This window comes from Onychostoma macrolepis, chromosome 10, assembly GCF_012432095.1.
Source record: "Onychostoma macrolepis isolate SWU-2019 chromosome 10, ASM1243209v1, whole genome shotgun sequence".
Taxonomy (NCBI): domain Eukaryota; kingdom Metazoa; phylum Chordata; class Actinopteri; order Cypriniformes; family Cyprinidae; genus Onychostoma; species Onychostoma macrolepis.
This window is the reverse complement of record NC_081164.1, coordinates 19887648-19910472: the sequence shown is the minus strand read 5'-3', so window position 1 is coordinate 19910472 and position 22825 is coordinate 19887648. Positions and strand designations below refer to the sequence as shown.

The following is a 22825-nucleotide window of genomic DNA, read 5'->3' as shown; positions in this document are numbered from 1 at the left end:
AATTAATCTGATGAATCTTTACTGAATGAACCCACTGAATCCTTCACTGTCAGAGAGGCTACTGAATAAAACTTACTTGCTGAACTGTTGTCAATACATCATTATTTATATATAATATACACACTTGCTGTGCTAGGAAAGCAAGATTCATGCTTTATACACTCATCTCTTTGTTTATGGTTTTTACAGCTTAGACCTCAATGGTAATTGCCTACCCAATGTAGTATGGCAAGGAAAATACAGAATGTTAAATAAATAAATGTTTTATTTTTTCACCTCATATTTCACTCTAAAAAAGATTCTGTTGATTTCCAGATAGACTATACCTCTCTGCCTGGTTCCATACATGAAAACGTTACAAAATAATGTTTTAAAGTAGAGGTGGTGACAATGTGCAATGCAATGAGGTGATTATAAAGAATTGTGTGAGTCACTGAATCACTCACTTTTGCTTGAAAAGGTTCAACTAAAAATGATATTATATTCATATATTTTTAAGTCTGACTTTGTGTCTAAACACTTTTTGAGTCTTGGTTTGCCCAATTATTGTTAAGATTTAATCTACCATTATGGAAGACAAATTGTGTTCTATGACGTTCAAACCACTTTACCTTGATCTTATTTTTCAGATGCCAGCTGGATAGTCTGGATAAAGCGCTATTACGTGACAGGCAGCGGATGAAAACTAAATGCTAATAGGGATGTGCACACATGATAACCTTGAAAATAAACACAGCAAATATTTTCAAAGGCCTCTCAAATCAACTTGATCCAAGACACAACACGTGGACCCACAGAGCAACAACAGATTTAATCATGCCTTTGGTCTTTAGACACCAGATATAGTGTTAGATGCACAATGCATAAGCAACACCCGAGACTGACGTAGAACTAAATTGAATCTTAAAAGCCACTGCATGCACTACTGCATTCCAAATGTTCTGACAGTATAATCAGCTATAGTTTTTAGATAGGCCCAACACATAAAATCAAAATTTTGACTTTGCATTCATTAGAAAATCTAAAATTTTGATGCTTGTATGCATCGATCATATGGGCAAATCATGTATGACATTCCACGAACGAGAACTGTCTTTGGTGAAAGTGCTTTTAAAGTTTTTGCACCTTTATCTTGGTATAAATTACAGAATCAGCTAAAATTGGACTATTTACCAACAATGACACAGTTTAAAATTAGGATAAGGACTATCTGAGTACTAAATGCACATGTGCTGTTACTGAGCAATGCTGGTAATTATGTTGAGATGATGTTGAATTGCCAACTGTCCTTTTCTGTTAAATGTCGTTGTTGTTGTTTTCACTGTATATATATATATATATATATATATATATATATATATATTTCTTTTTTAATTTTGATTTTTTTATATGGAACTATTATTCTGCTGTCTTGGCCAGGACTCCTTTGAAAAAGAGATTCTGAATCTCAATGGCATTATTTTCTGGTACAATAAAGGTTAATAATAAAAAAAAAAAATGCATGATATATATCCATGCAACCCAGAACTGTTCTCCTGCCATTATCTCTCCCATTCTGTCAAGCCTCAAAAATACATGAGTATTATTTTAAGCAAGGCAGTGAAGAGCTTTCTGGACCAAAACCAATTATTACATTTGCTGAAACACACAGGGCACAGGCACTCAGGGGTACAGGTGAGATTTCTCAAATGTGTTATTACTGAAAGACCTTTTAATCTACCTTTTTTTTTTTTTTACTCTGGAAGTTTCCATCAGATTACTCTCTACTTTTTCAGTTCTGTCCACTCAAATGGTTCAGAGTTTCTAGCCTTTGTATTTAAAAGCTCAACTAGAAAGCAAGAAAAAAGCCACGGATGATCAGTCACGGAAGAATAAAGAAACGAAGCGTAACACAAGCGCATTCTAAACAGTTCACCCAGCGTAGAGAAACCAACCGTCATAACCAGCTTCTGTCTCTTGATCTCGATGTTCTTGATCTTTGCCTGTCTTTAATGCTATAATTTCATAGACAGTAAAAAAAAAAATCCATATCCCATCATAAACGCGTGCGCACGCGCGTGTAATGATGGTTGCTGCGTGCTGATGTTCTCTTTGTGCAGGAAAGTATTAAAGAGACTAATGAGGTAAAACCATTTCTCTTTTTTTATATTCAGACTATTATTCAAACACAGCCTATTAACTTGATGAATTGCGATAATTAATGGATATTTCTCTATGTGGCTTTTGTGCTGTCAGGTGTGCGGTGAATATTTAACTGTTTACTTCACAGGTTCCTTCGAGCGCTTCGCCAGGGGCTCCTGGAGGGCCGACGAGAGCAGAATTTACAGCTGTTTATTTCCATTCTCATAAGCGGCGCTATGAATCCATACTCGCGCTCATGATTTAATTATGAGTCACACATTTGAATGAATAAAGTTCACTATTAGCCAGCTGGCTGCAGACCAGCAGGGTTCAGTTAGCGAGAAGCCATGCGATTTTCAGAGAGAATGGAGTCTCGCTGGAAGCCCAGGCACTCGACTACAGAAGCCTTTGGTCTCCTCAGGCGATGACCTCCAAGCCGCTGCAAAAACTGAAGCCGCCTTCCAGCGGTACCGTCGGACAGCAGAGAGCATATTTGTTCTGTTTGTTATATGCCTGACAATAACGAGCTGGCGATCATTTCCGGCGCCGTACGCGCTCTTAAGGGTTTGGGGGCCGCGGTCTCGGTTGGGAACAGTGTGACGCGGGCATTAGTTGAGAATGAAACGACTAGATCATGTCAGAGCCGCAGCTTCAAGCTGTTTGCCAGCGAGTCCTTTATCTGACAGCGCCGCCGAGCAAATACTGATCAGAACAAGATAGCTCATAAGTATGGCAGAGCTATAAAATCTCCCAACACGTTAAAAGAGAACCGGGCCGGGGGGCGTGAGATTACTCTTTCGAGATGACCAATTATTTCGAGAGGTGCTCGTTGAGTTTTCCGCAGGCCTTTTTGGAGCCTTCTCGGGGAGATGTGAACATTATGCTCTCAAATTGTTCCGGCGTCATTATCGGTCTCGTGGCTTTCATTCACCTGCGTATTATTTGAAAACCGCGTGAATACGGGCCGAACGAGAGCGGCGCGGGAAATTAACCTGCGAGAGGGAAACAGATTATCACCATTCATGCTTCTGAAATATCTGAAGCACAAACCGAAGGGAAGCAAGAACCTCCCGTTGGCTTTATGAATGCAGTTTAATGCACACAAAGCCAGTGGCCATGTTAACCAACATTCGTGTTGTTCTGATGCCCGCCGCCAATCAAAAACCCCCTTTTCTCTACTCCGCCGGGCCTCAGAGGTCTCGCGCAAACCACAAATGAGTCTGATTTGATTTGGCAAACAAATGAACTCCCATCGATGGCAAATAGATCCAGCACGTGTGTCTGCGAGTGTGTGAGGTGTACTGAAAGTAATGAATTTGTAAAGCTCATTCCCTTCCTTCAATTAAAAGAGAGCAAGAGCAGACGAGAGTACAACAGGTAATCACACATTTCCATTCGCACTTTCATTTTCTTCCGTTTCATTCTTCATTAAACTGCAGTTGATTTGTTTTCCTTCTTTCCACGTCTGATTGATAGAGTGTATCATTTCACAATCTGTCTTTGTTATCGTGACATCTCTCCTCTGCACAAATGAACCCGAGCCCCTCGGTGCTGGAACTGATGAATAGAGTCCATCTGTCAGAGCCTCCCGGACCTTTACTGACACCTAGTGGAAGAAAATAAAGAGATTCTGTTGGTGGCAAGTGTGTTATTTCTTCTTTATTGATTTGTTTTTTGTAGTGTTGCTTGCAAAGGAGGGCTGTGCTACAACTTTTCGAAGTAATCAGACGATGTATTTGCCTTTGTAAATGCAAAAACAATCATGAAAGAAACATTCAGACTTACAACAAAGAATCTGAACCATATATAGAGAACAGAATATCATAGAAACCATATTATATTATATTGAATTTTGCACTACATAAATATGTTATTTATGGTCACTAGATGTGATGAGAGTAGACAGACATGACTTAAAAAAAAAAAAAAAAAAAGGGTCTGCCAAATACATTCATATAAATGTAAACTTTAGGATTAGGACCCACATTCAGCAGTTACTAGGTGAAACTGAAAAGATACAAAAATTCTGAAACAAGAATAACCACAAACTAAATCTCACCACATATTACAGCTCAGAATAGACAAAAAAACCCATGGGCAACAGGAGAGCTTTATAAACAAAAACAAAAAAAATAAGACTAATTAAAAAGACGCACCTGAGACCAATCAAGGAGTAAACAGGAACCAACAGCAAATGAGACTTTACACTTCAAAACACGGCAGAAAATATCAAATTTCACAAATACCACAAAACACTCCCAAACGCCTCATGCATGGAGAAATGTTTCTGATCAGATCAATGTTAACAAAACAAATGTAACGTGCTTTTTTTTCTCCACAACATGGGACATTTGAAAACATGGCAGCCCCTTTATAAAAAGAATAGTTAAAAATGTACTCCATCCAAGATATGAATGAGTTTGTTTCTTCATCAGAACAGATTTGGAAAAAACAGCATTATCACTTGCTCACCAATGGATCATCTGCATAAAAACAACAAATTATTTATTATTTATTAATAAATCCATCAAGATTTAAGATTTTTTTTTACTCAAATCTTGATGGATAATGGACTCGCACTTTGGCCAGAAGCAACGTTTTAAGTTTAAAGTACCTTATTGATGGATTTGTTTCTTACAAACAAGCAGATTTTCGTATCATAAAATATTAATTGATGGAGTGGTGTGGATTACTTGTAGATTATTGTGATGTTTTTATCAGCTGTTTGAATTCATTCTGACGGCACCCATTCACTGCATTGGTGAGCAAGCAATGCCATGATAAATTTGAACAAATCTGTTCCAATGAAGAAACTAACTCATCTACATGTTATATGACGTGTACGTGAACAAACATTTCAGCAAATTATAATTTTTGGGTGAACTATTCCATAATGTGCCATTTAAGTGTACACCTACTTGTGTACGCGGCTCTTCTGAACACAAACCCTGAGACCCCATCGGTCACCAGCTGTTAAATGCTTTCAGCATTAAATTAGGCCTGTAAGCACTGTCTTCATTGATGCAGTGTTTATATACTAACAATGCAACTAATTATCAGAAAGTAAGTCTGCAATAACCACGTTCAACAATGTGTTGCATTTCACACCACTCAAACAACAAAACATTCACAAACGAGCTTCTCAGACACACTGAATCATTTCTCCCATTAGCAAACACCCTCCCAACCAACACCCAAAGAATTTAAATGTGAGAAAACTTGTTTTACTCTCTCCCTCCCCTTCTTTGATGTGTTTTTCTCCTGACACAGAGAAACTGAGGTGAGAGGCTGAGATGAAAAATTGTATTTCTGTCAAAACTGGGTGTTTTGTATGAGGGATTATTAAAAACTCTTGATTTTAAGACTAGCACAATTACAGATTAATGACTGTGAGACCATTTATAATTAAAGGCAAGTGGGTAAAATTAGTTTTTTATCAGATTTGATTATGCATTTGTATGTGGTATATGTATGTTTATTTATATGCCCTAAAAGAGATATTTATGTATAAGCAGAAGCATTTATGCGTTTCTGAAATTCTTTTCGCAAACTGATGGGAATATCTGATTGGTTCTCTGAACGTCACATTGCTCCAATCAGGAAGTTTCTCTCATTTCAGGTTCCTGAAATCACACTCTTGTTGACACTTCTGTCACTGTTGTGCCCTTGAGGATTTGACCTGACTCCAGCACTGCAATTTGTCTCCTGTAAATTAATTTGTGTGAAATGCATTTGGATTTAACAAACAGTGATTAACACAGCCCTCCTGCCACCTCATCAAACCTCTGCCAGCACAACCCGCCATGTGCTGCGTGACTGTTACATGGCTGACAGAATATGAGATGATATTCCCTTGTGTCTTGAAGTACAGAAAAAGCAGCAAAGCACTTTCCCAAGCAGTTATTTTCACAATACATAGGCCGATAACTCTAAATAAATTCAAAAATATTATTTTCACACAAAATCAACAGTGGTCATCTTTATACTTTTCATGGCTGCCAATAAAATGGGCAAAAATCAAATTCTAGAAGCAAAAATACATAAAGTAGACTATTTGCTAGGAGTAAACACTTAGCAACGACTCAAAACAACCTAGCAACCAACTACTCAGAACACACTAGCATATGACACTTTTTTGTATGGGCAAACAACTCGACACTGAATCAGGTTTTAATTTATTATAAGCATCCTAGCTGGATTTGAGACATGTCTGTTGGGTCCACTTTTCAGTGGGGAAAGTTTCATCCTCACTTCACAAAGATGAAGAGATGACAGACTTTTAGCATGAAGACGTCACAAGTGTGACATCTGATCCCTGGACAGACATTCTCTATGCTTGTCTTTATGCTCAGTGGACACCCTCATGAAAATGGAAAACTATGAATAATAAAATGAGGGTGTCACCTCAGACTTCTTCACGTCATGAGTGTAAGACACCGTCTGCTGCTCTTACGTTTTTTTTTTTGATAAATAGGCCTATCATTGCTGTTTATGCATTAATTTAAAACACATTCTTTTTGATTATCAGAGACAAAAAAGAAAAAAATACAATCATGACCAGCTGACTGTACATTATTCTTTTATTACATATCTACTGGCCACATATGCGTGTGCATGAAATACTGATTTGAATTGAAATGTTAATGTGGGTATGGCTGTATAATATATAGGCTATTTATAGGCAAATACAAATAAGTATGTTTTACCTGGATATTATCTAATGAACTGTAGGCTACATAACAATCAGGCAAGCAATAATACGAACACTTATTGCAACAATTTTACAATAATATTAATAGTGAAGTCCTCTTAAGTGATTTTCAGAACCAAAATGGTGCTAGTTGTGTATATATGAAATGCGTGCGTCTGCAGTGTGATATTAGCAAAGTCCATCCATCAAATTCTCCAAAACTGCTCAGCAACCTTACCATTAAATTTAATATTTACAACAACCGTCTCATAAATGTTGTTTCTTGTGATCAAATAGCATCAAAAAAGCTTATTTTTCAGACTAGACCAGCCGATGCACATGTACATTCCTAAGCGAACATTTTCTTGTACTTAAGTCACGGCTTTTTTCCTCTAGGGACCCGTTTGTTAGGGGTTTTTTTTAAGTAATTTTGTACTTGATTATTAATAATATTAATATTTCAATTTAGTCTTGCATGAATCAAATTTTTTAAAAGTACAAATGTTCCACAGTTTCTCATTTAATATAATATGGGAAAAATGCATGTGTAATAATAATTTTATAATACTATTATATTACAGTATTACTGTTTAAAGTAGTTTTAAATTAAAGATGGCATGTCACATTGCAGGATATAATATTACTCAAATTAACGGTGAACTGAAACTGAAATGCTCAGAAACAGCTGAATTTTGCATCTGACATGTCTTTTTGGTAGAGATGATGCATAAAAACAAAACACATATGGTCACAAATATCAACTTACCATCACTTGCGTTCAAGTTCTTTTCTTAGTTGGTTAATTCATAAATCCAGTAGAGTATATAAGGTATAGATAACTGCGACAGAATCACAGTCAGAGTCCAACAAGACTTTTCTTTTGTTCTACAAAATGAAGAAAGCTACAGGTACAGGGTCTTACATCTGGCTGAATAAGAAAATAATAATAATAATGTAGCTCAATCTATATTGCACAAAAGATTCTAATTTATTGATGGCTAACTGAAGCATATCTCACTAAGAGTATAGTATAGGTCTATATGCAAATAGTCTCCCTAAGGAATAATTTTACAGTATGCATAAAGTTGCTTTGATAATAAGTGTTCACAAAATCAATGTGAACATTATTGAATGTCTCTGCTAATGAATCTCTCCTTTTGTCCCCTTACCATCCTGAAGTTCTACAGGTTTGTGTGGCGTTTGTGCTCTGCTCACAACAGGCCGTGACTGGATCTCCTGTGGACTGTCCGGACCAAGATACTGCAGGAACGTCCTGCACCATCTCACTGGAGAAGCTCCTGGAAAGAGCCGTTCAACATGCAGATCTCATTTACCGCATCTCAGAGGAGTCCAAGTTGCTGTTTGTGAGTAACGGAGAAATGAACCTAAAGCTAAGCTTATCAAAGATTCTTTTTGGATTTTGCAATATACCAAGATTCCAGTCTCACTAAATACCTGATGAGAATAGTTAAACAGTCAACCAGCACAAAATGATTCCTAAATATTTTCAGGACGAGATGCTCATTTCATTCGGAATGAACCTGCATATTCCCGAAGGGACCATGTGTGCTCCCAAAACGGTGCCTGTTCCTATGTCTAGAAATGAAATCCAACAGATTTCCGTGAGTTCCTCTTAATGCCTTCTGATGAAATTCACTGTAACGGAGTAACTTTCTGCTATGAACTGCTAGTCTTTTTTGTTTTTCCCCTCCAGGACAAATGGATTCTTCACTCAATCCTGATTCTGGTCCAGTTCTGGATTGATCCACTGGTAGAAGTACAGGCATCTCTTGAGAATTATAAGAGTGCCCCAAGTGCCCTGCTTACCAGGAACAAATGGATATCTACCAAACTAATGAGCTTGGAGCAAGGTGTACTGGTTCTTATTAGACAGGTGAATATGAATTGTTGAAAATTATGAGTCTAAACTCTTAATCAACCAATCAAACACCCTTTTTGATTCATCAAGTTCCAAATCACTCTGTCTCTCTGTCTGTCAGATATTGGGTGAAGGTGGTTTGCTGTTGGGGGGTCCTGAAGAGAAATCCGATCGCTTTGTCTCTTCCGATATGCTTGAGACTGTGAGGAGAGACTACAGTGTGATCTACTGCTTCAGGAAGGATGCACACAAGATGCAGACATTCCTCAAACTGCTGAAGTGCCGCCAGATCGACAAGGAGAATTGCTCCTATTTCTAACCTGGAAAAAATAATAATAATAATTCTTCTGCCATATTATTTTGAGTGTTTCAGTGTTATTCTGCCAAAGCTTGTTTTGAATTTGCACAAATATTGAAAAGTAATAAAAAAAAAAACGTTTGCATGAATACTTGAAGATTGAGCCTAAGTGTGTTTTTGCTTTTAATGTCATATGGTTCACTGAAGGTTATAAAATGTCACTAAAAAAAAAAAAAAAAAAATTGCATACTGAGAAAAACAAAGAGATGTCTGAGACGTCATCTGGATAAACATCTGTATTTTTTTGTTCCCCATTTAAACTAAAGTAAATAATTTTTTTAGGATTTTTAAATATTTTTAAAAAAAGGCATGAAACTATTGATTTTTCAGACAGGTCAGATGTTTTTGCTTCCACTGAGGCATAAGATGCTCTCAGATCATACCAGACAACATGGATCATCGGGTTTTGTTCAGTCTTGCTCTTTCAATCAAAAGCAAAAGGAGGACATATAAAATAATTATGAAAAAAGTAGGACATAAAATAATGAGAAAAATGAGAAAAAAAGTCACAATGAGAGCCATCAAACTGTGCGTTGTTATAATTGCTAAATATGGTGAAAAGGTGGCGGATCATTTTGAAACTGACAACGGTAAATTATACTAACACGCTAATATCCTACCTCAGTGTCCACTAATGAGAACATCAAAGTTTGTGCCCAATTATCACTCAAGAAGGAGAAAATTAAACATCTATCTTAAGCGCAGTCTTACACATTCGTTCATTAACAGAGACGGTTCATTTGCAGCCTTGATCTAGTTCCCCAGCGAGTCTTGTATCTGAGATAAAACTCAAAGACGATTTTGTCTTTACCAACATCTCTGCCATTTAAACAGAGGTGATGATGCTGTGAAGGCTAAAAAAAAAGTGGTTCAGTGTTGCAGTTTTAGTGAGTTATAGGCTTAATCCAAACTTGCCCACAGCATGCCATACATAGAGACTCTGGACATCCAAGAAGCTCTAAAAACAGTGAGAATTCAACAACAAATTAAAGGGTTAGTTCACCCAAAAATGAAAATTGTGTCATTAATTACTCACCCTCACGTCGGTCCAAACTGTAAGACCTTCGTTAATCTCCAGAATACAAATTAAGATATTTCTGATGCATCCCGAGAGCTCTCTGACCCTCCCGTATACAGCAAGTGTCCTTACACGATCACGGTCCAGAAACGCATGGTGCAGCTGACACTCCCAGGTAAAAAACAGGTACACTTCCATAACTACTTAAGGTGCTCTATTTTCGCGCACTAATTTTGTATTTAATATACTAAAAATGATCCTTTAGTACTTCTTAAGATAAACTTAAGATCATCTAAGTGTACTCAACTGTGCTATTTTGAGACACCATGAATATGAACTAAAATGCACTTTTAACATACTATCTTTGTATTTAAAAAATTTATTTAGCTACCACTTGTAGTACACTTGAGTGTACTAGTGAATGAAAGATGGGTTCAAGTGTACTACAAGTGGTAACTAAATACAAAAATATCTTAATTTGTGTTCCGATGATCAACGGAGGTCTTGTGGGTTTGGAACTACACGAGGGTCAGAATTTTCATTTTTGGGTGAACTACCCCTTTAAGGGGAAAAAAAATGCCAGCCTGCCACTTCGTTGACAGATCATATGGAGGCACAAGAGAGCTGGAGTGTTGCTCCAATGCTGAGGTTCGCTAGTTGTCCAGTGAGCCTCTGCTATAGAGGCGAGTACCCACACTGCAAATGAATAGCAATGATTTGCTGGCCTGGAAACATCTAGGTTGAGCTAATTACCAACCTGTACATTGATGTACCACAACAGGGGGCAGACTTTAGTTTAGCTAATGTTTAAAATATTATTAAATTAAAAACGATCTATTATGTGATTCTTGGGTCATTCTACAGAAATGTCCACTTTTCTGTCCCTAGACTTTAAAGAAATATTACAATTGAAATACACATTAGGGTTACAATTTTTTTATAGTTTAAAATGAAACAATATGTTATTTGAACAATTACACCTTCCTGAGCCATCAATGTGGCATTATTATTTTGTTTTTATTAATTATATAGAATTCCAAGTACCACAAAACTGCTCGTCCCCACAGCCATGTACAGCAGGAAAGTGCTTTATTTTGAGGTCAAAAACAGGATTTTCTACCATTTAAAATACAAAAGTCTATTCATAACTATCAAATATATGATATAAATGGCATAATAAAACAAAATGCCAAATAAATATTATAAAAATGTATAATGAAAATAGTGGTACCCTGGAGTTGTCACTGGTGTTACCAGTTAATAAAAAATCACACTGATGACATCACTCGACTTCCTCCTTCCTATTTTCTAAACATCTATGAAAAAAGGCCCATGTTTAGTCCACTGTTTCTTTTCAGTTATGATAAATTTTCTCATTTATCTCATGATTTCATATGAAGCTTTAAGTTGATGTCACTGGTGTGATCTATTTATTGCTAGGGAAATGTAAAAAAAAACTATAATACAAATGGATTAAACTACTTAATTTAGTGAGTATACCATGATTGATAACATGTGGCTTGATATGCAGCAGACATTTTGTAAAAAGCATTTTTCATGAAAATTGTCACTGGTGTTACTGTCACTGGTGTTACCTTCCTTATGGATAACACCAGTGACAATCAGTATATCAGGTCTAATGTATGTCACTGGTGTTACTGTGTTACTGTACTGTTTTTGTCTGTCACATTAAATAAATAAAACAATCTCCTTATTTCTTGCATTTTCATTATTTTTCTGTAACTCTGACTACATGTGCTGAATTTTTTTTTTTTAGAAATAATATTTCGTAAAAACTTTTAATATTGCTAAAGAAGGTAACACCAGTGACAAAAAAAAAAGATACATATGGTCTTGAAATAATTGCACAAAAAAGCTAAAAAATATTAAGCTGTCATTTATATGTATTCATAAAGTCAAAAGGTAATCTAATAATGTGGTCTAAGTTTAAATGTAAAAAAGAAATACAAATGTTAAGACATTTTGCCATACCAAAAGTGGACGTTTCTGTAGAATGACCCTCTTAATAAAATAGGCCTGTCACACTTTTGCTATTTTCCACATACATGCCAATTTAGGGTTTATGACAAGATTGTTATGCCTGACAAAAAGCCCTTTCACATTTAAAATAGTCAACTGTGGGTTATTCTAAACCCCAGGTAAAAGGAACCCTTAAAAGCCTATTTCACTGTTTAACCGGCTGGTTATTCATAATATGATGTTTTAAACTATTCCTAAACCCTGGGTTAACATTCTTATTTGCATATCTGCGGTGCCGTGGTCACTGATTGGACAAATGCAGCACGCGATCTGTTTACATAATGGTTCTAGCATTGCGCATTCTCATATTATATAGCCTAGTGCTGACTATTGAGTTTTTCCTGAATGGACTAATCATAAAGGTAAGAATGAAACCTTTTCTTGTTCACTTCGGTTCATGTGTTTTCTGTCACCATTTGACATTTTTCCCCTCAAACGCTGAAAGGCTGTTCAACCACACAATCTTTCCGTGACTGTCCAAAACATGTAAATATATATATATATTTTAAAATTAAATAACATAAAAATGGGCGATTGGATGTATATTGCTAACCATCTTGCCGTAACATTCAACACCACATCATTTCACACTGTTTGGCTCCGCAATATACTGCAAAAGCTGGAGGGTTTCATAACCCTGGGTAAAAAGCAGGGATATTCCCGCTTCTAAATTACAAGTGTGAAAGGGTTCTCTAGCCGGGGTTAAAAGTGGGGAAGAACGACGATAACTTGGTGCTAGTACAACCTGAACAAATGTACCGTGGTTATAACATATTTATGATTACTTGATGTATGCTATTTACTTATTTGATTTTTGCCAAGTACATATTAGGTCATGAACTGCCTTTGTTTTTCACTTAGCGTAGCATACTGTTCTCTGAGGTCCACTTCTAATGTTATCAAGATTTGTACGTCAAAAAACTATTTAGAAGTAACAAGCAATTTTCTGTCCTGTTTTTAAGCTGTCGTTTTGGCAGACTGGCTTCAATATAAGCTGTTTTTAGACTAACAAGGAAGTTTTTATAGTACAATGAATTTTAATGTACCCCTTTAATGTAAAGGATTATTGCACATGTATTTTGTCAGACAAACTAATACTAGGTCATCTGGAGATTGCAGGTCAGATTTTCATCACGCTGTATGAAAGAAATATAACCCTTCTGAAAACCCCAACTTCATGGACAATACTGGAATAAAAGACTTCAACATTTAATTAAAAGAAGCATTACTTTTTACGCAATGTTGAAATTACTCACCTATTAGTGAATAAAGATAAAAAATGTATGACATTCATGCAGAATCGAACATTTCCAGCACCTCTAAAATGTTATGACCTTCTAAAAGCCACTCAGTTCAGAGTGAATGAGTCCTTTATAGGTTAGTCCTTTTTAATCTGCACAGCAAAAATGTTTACAAGGCAATTAGAAAAATCACATTCTCAGTTCGCATCTACTCTCGAAAGGTGTGTGAAATTGCTTATGACATAAAGGACTCTCTCTGGTCTTGAATTATTTTAATGCTTTAATACATTAATAATATTATCATATTAATTATTTAGTAACATATGTTGGGGCAGGGGGAACTGGGTTCCACTTACTCTTTTTATGCCTCTCCTTAGTCTAATTTGGTTTGTGCTCTAATCCGCCAATGAACACTCAGCAGGCGACTCTTGTCAATGTCTGCAATCAAAGAGCACTTAAAGAACTTACTCTAATGGAGCTCCCCAAACTTCTCCAGTGATTCTGTTAGAAGTTAGATCTTTATGAAACAGAATAAAAAACGAAGTAATATTTTACACACATGCACATATTGGCTGTTTTCCAAAACCTATTTGAGCTGCTTTGATGTCTACAAAGACGCCTGCATTCTAAGGAAGGATTCTAACAATAGGAACCTCATAAGTGACTATTTGAAATGCTCTATGGGGGTTTCAGAGTTATACACTTAAGGTTTGATTAAGTGTGGGGGAACAAAAGAAAAATATCCAATAGATTTGGCATGAATACATAATTCAGAAACATTTTCTTCTGGTTTCGCACAGTTCAAATGAAAGAAGAAAAATCCTGATACTTTTCAACTGAATAAAATTGAACAGTAAAAAAGAAGACTGTTGTAATTAAAAGCAATTCATTGACAGGAAGTGAGATGCATGTGCAATCAAACATCTGAAAATGTGCATGTGCGTTTGTCTTAATTTTCCCCTTAGAACCTAATGGGTCACTATGGTAATTGGGGTTTGTTTTCACCCACAGGTAGGCGGAGCCATGTCAACTGTATAGCCACCAAGTCTGTGCATCATGCAGATGGTACTGCGTAGTTTTCCATTTACATGTTGCAAAGTTATATGAATATATTATACAAAAATAACCGGTCAAGTTTTATTTTTTTTTTGAAAATGACAAGAGACTTCCATAATGTTACAAGAGATTTCTATTTTGAATGCTGTTCTTCTGAAATTTTTAGCCAAAGAAAAATGACTAAATTGCGAAAAACAATTAGCAAAATACTCTCAATGTATCCACCATCTTGGTTGTCTTTTGTTTTGACAGTTTGTTTAAAACAAGGCATCTTGTTTTTACAATCGCTACCTTTTGGATCAGGCTTTGTGTCAGAAATGCTTATGATTTCTTAAAAGTCTGCCAACACAGACAGCTCACTAGGTTTTGGAACACAGCCAATTTGTCTGTCACGGAACATAATATAGCAAGTCCTCCTCTTCCTCTCTGTTCTTTTATGTGGCATCTAACTTTTACAGTACAAAATGCCACCATATCACAGGCTGTTTACTGCATATTTAACCAGTTGCAGCAAACTCTTAATCACTCTTCTCAGTTACATCAACAGAGTCTTGAAAGTCAATAACATCAAATCCCAGATTATCGATGCCTTCACGCTCGTGTCGGTGGAGAATGAGCTCCTTGTTATGTTCGTTGAGAAAACAGCAAGCGCAGTGCGGGGTCACCGCTGGCTCTGTTTTGGAAAAGTTGGACAGGTCGACACGGTATTTCCCACCTTTGGTGCGAGAGATGACAGGCAGGAAGTTGTAACCCCACTTGATCTCCCGTGGAAGGTAGGAAGTTCGGACTTGGCAGGACAAGCTGGTGGATTCAGCCGTTCCATCCAGGAAGACCACCAATTCAAAGTCCTGCTGCTGAAGAGTATCCGCAGCCATTTCGGAAAACGGGCTGGATATGTCGATCACATGGTACAGGGTAAGTGGACAAACGAAGAACAGGTTGTCCTTTCCAGCATCCACCAAAAAGTCAATATTCACCTGATCCAGTATGATGGTTTCCCCCTCTGGAGAGATGGTGGTTCGGAGAAGCTTTCCATAAATGTGGCTGCCAATAAGAAGAGTTTTTCGTAGGTTGGCCACACGTATCTGGAGGCACAGATTCCCCTTCCAAAGACAAATGACTGCTGTTTCGCTGAAGGTTACCGTCTTTGCTCTTCTCTTCGGGAGAGAGATCTTTGCCAATATGAGTCCACACATAAAGCAGTTTATGATGGCGCCCATGAGGGACTGGATGATCAAGAGGGCGACTGTGCCTGGGCAGTGACCCGTGAGAGCCCGACCGCCATAGCCAATAGTCGTCTGGGTCTCTAAAGAGTACAAGAAGGCGGTCGTGAGACTGTTAATGTTATCTACACATTTCAGCTGCTGGGATTCAGATGAGTTCTGGAGAACATCTAAGTCTCCATTATTTTTTGCAATCGAATACCAAAGCAAACCAAAAATGAACCAACTTCCTGTGAAGGCAGCGGCAAATAAAACAATTACAAAACACCAGCGAATCTCAACAAATGTAGTCCAGAAGTCCATGAGGAAAGCAAAATGGTTGTGATATTCAGTAGTCCCAAATTTAATGTTGCAGTGGCCATCCTTTGTAACCAGACGAGTTCTCCTAATTTTTCGCTCCACAAGGTGATTGTGAATCTGTTTCCGGATGAACTGGAACATCTTTCAGCTAGCAGAAAAACAGAAGTATTAATATCAGTTGAACAACACTATAAATACTTTTAATGAATAATTTCATTTATTAAAATATATATATGAAAAAAAAAAAAAATTATATATATATATATATATATATATATATATATATATATATATATATATATATAAATTAAATGCATGTATTTAGATCACTTATTTTTACAATTAAACAGACAATTAATTATATTAAATATACACTTTATACACACACATATACATATATACATATATACATATATATATATATATATATATATATATATATATATAAGCATTATTTAAATCAATTATCATTAATATACAAAGTAAATTTTTAATAGTTGAAACTATTTATTGTGCCCTTTAATATATATACACAAGTATGTAAAAGTCAATTAAATATTTAAAGCTAAAAAACACATTTTTAAAAATGGTCTCCTCTTAATAATTTACTACAGCTATAGTAATCTGATGCCTTACAAGAAGTGAAACTCAGAAAATTAATTTTTCTTCTGTAAGAAAAGCACATTAAAATTCAAAAGTTGCCTGCTAACCCAAACCCAAAAGATAAATATTGCATTTATATATTATAAATATTGCACTGCAGCTCATAATCCACTCAAACACAACAAACCACACCAATAAAGCACTGATTGCTTTTTTTGCCACCTATAAATGTGAAAAAGCATTCACCTCATACCTGCAAACTGAAAATGTCCCAGCAAACAAAGTGTTCCTTGAAGTTCAGGCCATGAAGTTTTCTTTCCAAGCATATAACCATCGGGGTGCTGCTAAAATCCTCAATGAAATGTCCTAATCCCAGGCACATGCCACAGTTTACACACTATAAAGCAAAGACAGCTTAGACAATGGTTCCAAAACTAACCTCACATCAGATGTAGTGTTCGCACACTGATCAACCAACGCAACCCACATGAAAACGAATTAAAGAGACACCATTGTAGCATACGGGATGGGTTTACATTGAGTGTCAATGTTCTAGTTATCCAAATTCCTCTTCAGATCCTCCCCAGCAATCAGGGAACCCCATCTGAAAGGAAGAACTTCAGCTGTGGAGCTCCTCGCTGCTTGTACCCATGGTAACGCAAAGGCTTTGCAAAGAACAACACAAAGAAATAGTTGAATCACATTTCCCGTTGTGCTGATCCTTGCCCCCCCACCCCCTCTGACTCCCCACATCTCTGCATTTGCATTTAAATAAACTGATGTGAATGAGAGCTGGATAATAAATTTACAGTGAAGGTCAAAGTTTAACTCAGAAGTTTTGTGAAAATGTCCAACTGTCAAGTTTACAGCTTTATGTTTTTGTCAAGTGAATCATAGGATTCGAAAGTTTAAGGCTTTAGTTCAAGTGCTAAATGTAAACAAAAGCCTCACTGCAGGGAATTTACAGAAGAAAGCAGGAAAACACACAGGATGTTCTTTGCCTACTTAGCGTTAATCTGAACAAATTATATGAACGTTTTTAGTAAACAACTACACTGACACAAATTTAATCAAAAATTAACAGGCACATAATTCAAAATACCGCAGTCAAACACACAGAGCCACTCAGGTAGACGCTGCTAGCATGCTATAGAAATACCACTTATCACACGTAACCACATTAACTTCCTCTGTAACACTGCAGTAAAATAAACCTCAGATTGACAAATGGTGTCAAACCACACTCATGTATCATATCACATAAATCATTTCAGAGAAAGAAACAAAATGGTGTTATACTTTAGCTCAAACAAAGCATGGCACAAGCAATACCAAAGTCATGGGTTTGATTCCAACATGAGCTTTTTCTGAGACTATAATGGAAATCTAATTTAAAACCAGAAACAAGTTTCAGGAATATATATGAAAATATCAAATTCTGCACTGTTTCTAAGCAAACTGTGGCATTCAACATGTAAACATTGCACAAAATGTCAGATTTTCATGGCCGCTTCATTTGTGATCAATATAATGCAATATAATTTAAAATTTAACAATATTTTAAAAAAATCTACAAAATTCCAAATGACACTTTTTTCACTAATGGTTTTAAACTTTCATACACTGTTCAATAGAAAGAAAGAAAAAAGGCATGTGAAAACATCTAATTAGCTGCTGAAAAGCTTCTAAGATCGTTTCACCAGACCGCTGGCTGGTGGCCATGAAACTTCACACCTTGATAAGTCAAGCTCCATCACATTTAATGTCAACATGAAGCATAAATATAACATGCATTCTCATTACACTCCTATTACTTGATGTTGCCATTTAATGTGATCAGTTAGTACATTTAAATTATTTAGACATTTTTTTTTTACAAAGAGCATTGTACTGAACTGGAGAGCAGAATGGAGTGATATATGAAGATGGAGTGGCTCTGTCTGACAGCAGCACTTGTGTGGCATAATTATGTAATTGTTCTGGAGAGCTCTCCGTAAGGCCGTTTAAAAGCTCTTAAGGACTTTTACATTCTTCTCTCGAATTTTCTGTCTAAATATTGAATCCTGCTGCCAAACATATCACAGCAGATAAGTAATAAGACCTGGTAATGAGCTGACGCTGAAGCCACATGAGCGGGAGTACACAAGTAATTTAGTTATAGTGACAATACTGAAATTAGCAGTGGCCAGATGCAACAAAACCCTTAAGAAAAGAAAGCAATTAGTTATTATTGTACCAGTTGCATTACTAAGGGATAGGGCTGCAAAATTCAGAGAATTTTCAAGACTGGAAACTTTCCATGGGAATTAACGGGAATATATGGGAATTAACAGGAATTAACGGGAATAAACTGGAAATTTACAAAATTGCAGGAACTGGGAACTTAAATGTGGTTGTGAAAAAAATCTTACAGCATAATCTTGGTTAAAACAACCAGATTTAATGCAGTTTGTACCCTACACATTGCTCAATCAGCACACTGCTTACTGCAGGGCTATTGAAGCTACACACCCTACATGCACTGTGCTTTCCTCCTGTGTAATATACTGTGCAACTAAATTACACTGAAAAACGTGACCGTGATTTTAACAGTAAAAAACTGAAAATGCTACAGTAAAAACCTGTTAAATGGTTAACGGTAAGTTCCCCTAATATATACGGTGAAAAACTGTAATAGAAATTTCAGACAATTTTACGGTGAAATACCATTTTTGGAACCGTAAATTGACGTTCCCAGAATTCCCTACATTGCATTTCAAATTGGATGTTTTTTCTTTGAAATACACTGAACGAAATTATAAACGCAACACTTTTGTTTTTGCCCCCATTTTTCATGAGCTGAACTCAAAAGGCCTATTTCTAAATCTGTGTTAGTGAGCACTTCTCCTTTGCCGAGATACTTCATCCACCTCACAGATGTGGCATATCAAGATGCTGATTAGACAGCATGATTATTGCACAGGTGTGCCTGGCCACAATAAAAGACCACTCTAAAATGTGCAGTTTTACTGTATTGGGGGGGTCTGAAAACCAGTCAGTATCTGGTGTGACCACCATTTGCCTCACGCAGTGCAACACATCTCCTTCGCTTAGAGTTGATCAGGTTGTTGATTGTGGCCTGTGGAATGTTGGTCCACTCCTCTTCAATGACTGTGCGAAGTTGCTGGATATTAGCAGGAACTGGAACACGCTGTCGTATACGCCGATCCAGAGCATCCCAAACATGCTCAATGGGTGACATGTCCGGTGAGTATGCTGGCCATGCAAGAACTGGGATGTTTTCAGCTTCCAGGAATTGTGTACGAGGTGATGGTCGTGGATGAATGGCACAACAATGGGCCTCAGGATCTCATCATCTCATCTCTGTGCATTCAAAATGCCATCAGTAGAATGCACCTGTGTTCGTTGTCCATAACATAAGCCTGCCCATACCATAACCCCACCGCCACCATGGGCCACTCTATCCACAACATTGACATCAGCAAACCGCTCACCCACACGACGCCAAACACGCTGTCTGCCATCTGCCCTGTATAGTGAAAACCGGGATTCATCCGTGAAGAGAACACCTCTCCAAAGTGCCAGACGCCATCGAATGGGAGCACTTGCCCACTCAAGTCGGTTACGAGACGACGAACTGCAGTCAGGTCGAGACCCCGATGAGGACCACTAGCATGCAGATGAGCTTCCCTGAGACGGTTTCTGACAGTTTGTGCAGAATTTCTTTGGTTATGCAAACCGATTGTTGCAGCAGCTGTCCGGGTGGTTGGTCTCAGACGATCTTGGAGGTGAAGATGCTGGATGTGGTTACACGTGGTCTGCGGTTGTGAGGCCGGTTGGATGTACTGCCAAATTCTCTGAAACACCTTTGGAGACGGCTTATGGTAGAGAAATTAACATTCAATTCACAGGCAACAGCTCTGGTGGACATTCCTGCAGTCAGCATGCCAATTGCACGCTCCCTCAAAACTTGCGACATCTGTGGCATTGTGCTGTGTGATGAAACTGCATTTTAGAGTGGCCTTTTATTGTGGCCAGCCTAAGGCACACCTGTGCAATAATCATGCTGTCTAATCAGCATCTTGATATGCCACACCTGTGAGGTGGATGGATTATCTTGGCAAAGGAGAAGCGCTCACTTACACAGATTTAGACAGATTTGTGAACAATATTTGAGAAAAATAGGGCTTTTGTGTACATAGAAAAAGTCTTAGATCTTTAAATTCAGCTCATGAAAAATGGGGGAAAAAACAAGAGTGTTGCGTTTATAATTTTGTTCAGTGTAACTTCTTAGTTTTTCTTATCAGTTATGTTTATTAGGGCTGTATGTTACATCTAATGTTGTTAAGTGTTTAGTGTTTGTTTGAATGACACAAAATAAAATGAAATATTTAAAAGCTACTTGTGATGGGCTTTGGTTCATCGTGACTCTCATCACCACCTGCATTTAGTGGTTATCAGTGTATTTCAAAAGGCACAAAACAGATTTCAGTACTTCAATAGGTTGTTATATTAACATTATATCAGTTAATGAAAATACAGTTTTAACTGTAAATTTAAGTTAAAACTGTACAATCTAAAATGTTGTTACTGTATTTAACCACAGACGCCGGTTTTTACCGCAAATTTTACGGATTTTTTTTTTTTTTTTTACAGTGTAGGTTATACCATTGTAAAAACAAATACACTGATTGAACAAACATTTAGGTGAGATAAAAAAGTCTAAAAATGACCCTCCCCCACACACAATCCCCTCTAGTCACATAAGAGGGGGAATTCCCCTCCATTTTCTCTGAAGCCACACTTGCTGCATTTGATCCCAAAGACTGCATCTCTAAGTTTTGATATTCTAAATATATTTGATCTATGGGATTCAAGTTTAACTAGTAAATACCAAAAAGTGTTTATACAGTAGCTAGCTAGCCAGTAAATCAAGATATGAAAAATCTAAGCGAGTTAGCACTATTTCATTGACAATTTATGAGGTATGTGCTAGCTAGCTCAAACTGTGATGCTCTTTCTGCTAGCCAGTTTTCTGTTATCATACAGAAGTACAGTACTGGTCAAAAGTTTGGACATTACTATTTTTAATGTTTTGCTCATAAAGCCTTCATTTATTTGATTAAAATTACAGAACAAAACAGTAATATTGTGCAGTATTATTACTGGTATTACAATTTAAAATAATGGTTTTCTGTTTTAACATACTTTAAAATATAATGTATTTCAATGATGCAAAGCTGAATTTTGAACATCATTACTCCAGTCTTCAGTGTCACATGATCCTTCAGAAATCATTCTAATATGCTTATTTATTATCAATTTTGGAAACAGTTGTGCTGCTTAATATTTTTTTTATTACCTGTGATTCTTTGATGAATAAAGAGTAAAAAAAAATAAAAAATAAAAAATACAAAGAACAGCATTTATTTAAAGGGGTCATATGATGCGATTTCAAGTTTTCCTTTCTCTTTGGAGTGTTACAAGCTGTTTGTGCATAGATGAGATCCCTGAAGTTGCAAAGACTAAAGTCTCAAAACCAAAGAGATATTCTTTATAAAAGTTAAGACTCGACCACACCCACCTAAAACTGCTCATTCAAACATGCCCCCACATCTACGTCACGGTGTGGGAAGATTTGCAAAACACCACCCAAATGTTTACGCAAAAGGACGAAGGCGGAACTATTATTCTCACTGTAGTGTTGTTGCTGCCGTCAGTGCCATGTCCCGGAGACGCTGTGTTTCATTGTGAAAGTGAAACTACTTTGTTTGGGCTTCCAAAAGAGGACACAACTTCAAATCAGTGGTTGTGTTTGCAACACTGTTCCAGAACAGTTCAACCCAAATATTAGAGTGGGTGCGTCATATTTTTCAGAGGACTATTTCCTGTACCTGGGAGGAGAGTAGCCCAGCTGTGCACAAAGGCGGTTTCTATAAAGTGGGGGAATTCAAACTTTGCAAGGACAGTCTGGTGCTTCTGACTCACAGACTGTAAGTACGTTTTCTTATTTAAAGAATTTGCCTCTGACTATTCAAACACGAGTTTTGAGCAGTGTAGAGTAGTGCTTGTTGTTTGTAATTTCTCTGATCACAAATGCAGACACGGTAATGTTTACACGGCGCGATACAATGCGACACGTAAAAAGACAGTATAAGTCATTACAATCAGTAATTATGTCCCCACTGGATGCAGCAAATGCCTCGTGTGTCGTCACACCGGGACACGGCATCACAATAAGGTAAGGGGTGTAACATTTCCGTCTCACACTTGAGGTATTCGGCCAATCACAACGA

The 22825-nt window shown here is 37.0% G+C and overlaps 2 protein-coding genes across 5 annotated transcripts; one reads left to right on the top strand and one right to left on the bottom strand.

The window, feature by feature from the left end:
• Positions 1 to 7703: 7703 nt before the first annotated feature.
• On the top strand, positions 7704 to 9009 carry smtlb (somatolactin beta). The gene is made up of 5 exons (XM_058789586.1): positions 7704 to 7719; positions 7991 to 8175; positions 8323 to 8433; positions 8526 to 8705; positions 8812 to 9009. The coding sequence occupies exons 1-5, from the start codon at positions 7704 to 7706 to the stop codon at positions 9007 to 9009; spliced, it is 690 nt and encodes a 229-aa protein (XP_058645569.1).
• Positions 9010 to 13425: 4416 nt separating this feature from the next.
• kcnj1b (potassium inwardly rectifying channel subfamily J member 1b) lies at positions 13426 to 17248 on the bottom strand. Of its 4 annotated transcripts, none has more exons than XM_058789467.1 (3): positions 16969 to 17248; positions 16783 to 16895; positions 13426 to 16074 (listed from the first exon to the last, which is right to left on the bottom strand). In XM_058789467.1, exon 3 carries the CDS (start codon positions 16065 to 16067, stop codon positions 14922 to 14924), a length of 1146 nt encoding a protein of 381 aa, XP_058645450.1. In that variant the 5' UTR covers positions 16068 to 16074; positions 16783 to 16895; positions 16969 to 17248; the 3' UTR covers positions 13426 to 14921. The 4 variants fall into 4 exon arrangements, with proteins under 4 accessions (XP_058645450.1, XP_058645448.1, XP_058645449.1 ...); XM_058789465.1 differs by having other exon boundaries at positions 16783 to 16926; positions 17017 to 17248; XM_058789466.1 differs by having other exon boundaries at positions 16783 to 16926; positions 17066 to 17248.
• Positions 17249 to 22825: the final 5577 nt, after the last annotated feature.

What these genes read in the sequence shown, in the direction of transcription:
- smtlb (XM_058789586.1), top strand. An exon ending in AGGAGTCCAAGTTGCTGTTT is followed by an intron (nt 8,176 to 8,322) that starts GTGAGTAACGGA and finishes AAATATTTTCAG; the next exon opens with GACGAGATGCTCATTTCATT. An exon ending in ATGAAATCCAACAGATTTCC is followed by an intron (nt 8,434 to 8,525) that starts GTGAGTTCCTCT and finishes TTTCCCCTCCAG; the next exon opens with GACAAATGGATTCTTCACTC.
- kcnj1b (XM_058789464.1), bottom strand. Translation starts at nt 16,067, where the DNA reads ATGTTCCAGTTCATCCGGAAACAGATTCACAATCACCTTGTGGAGCGA.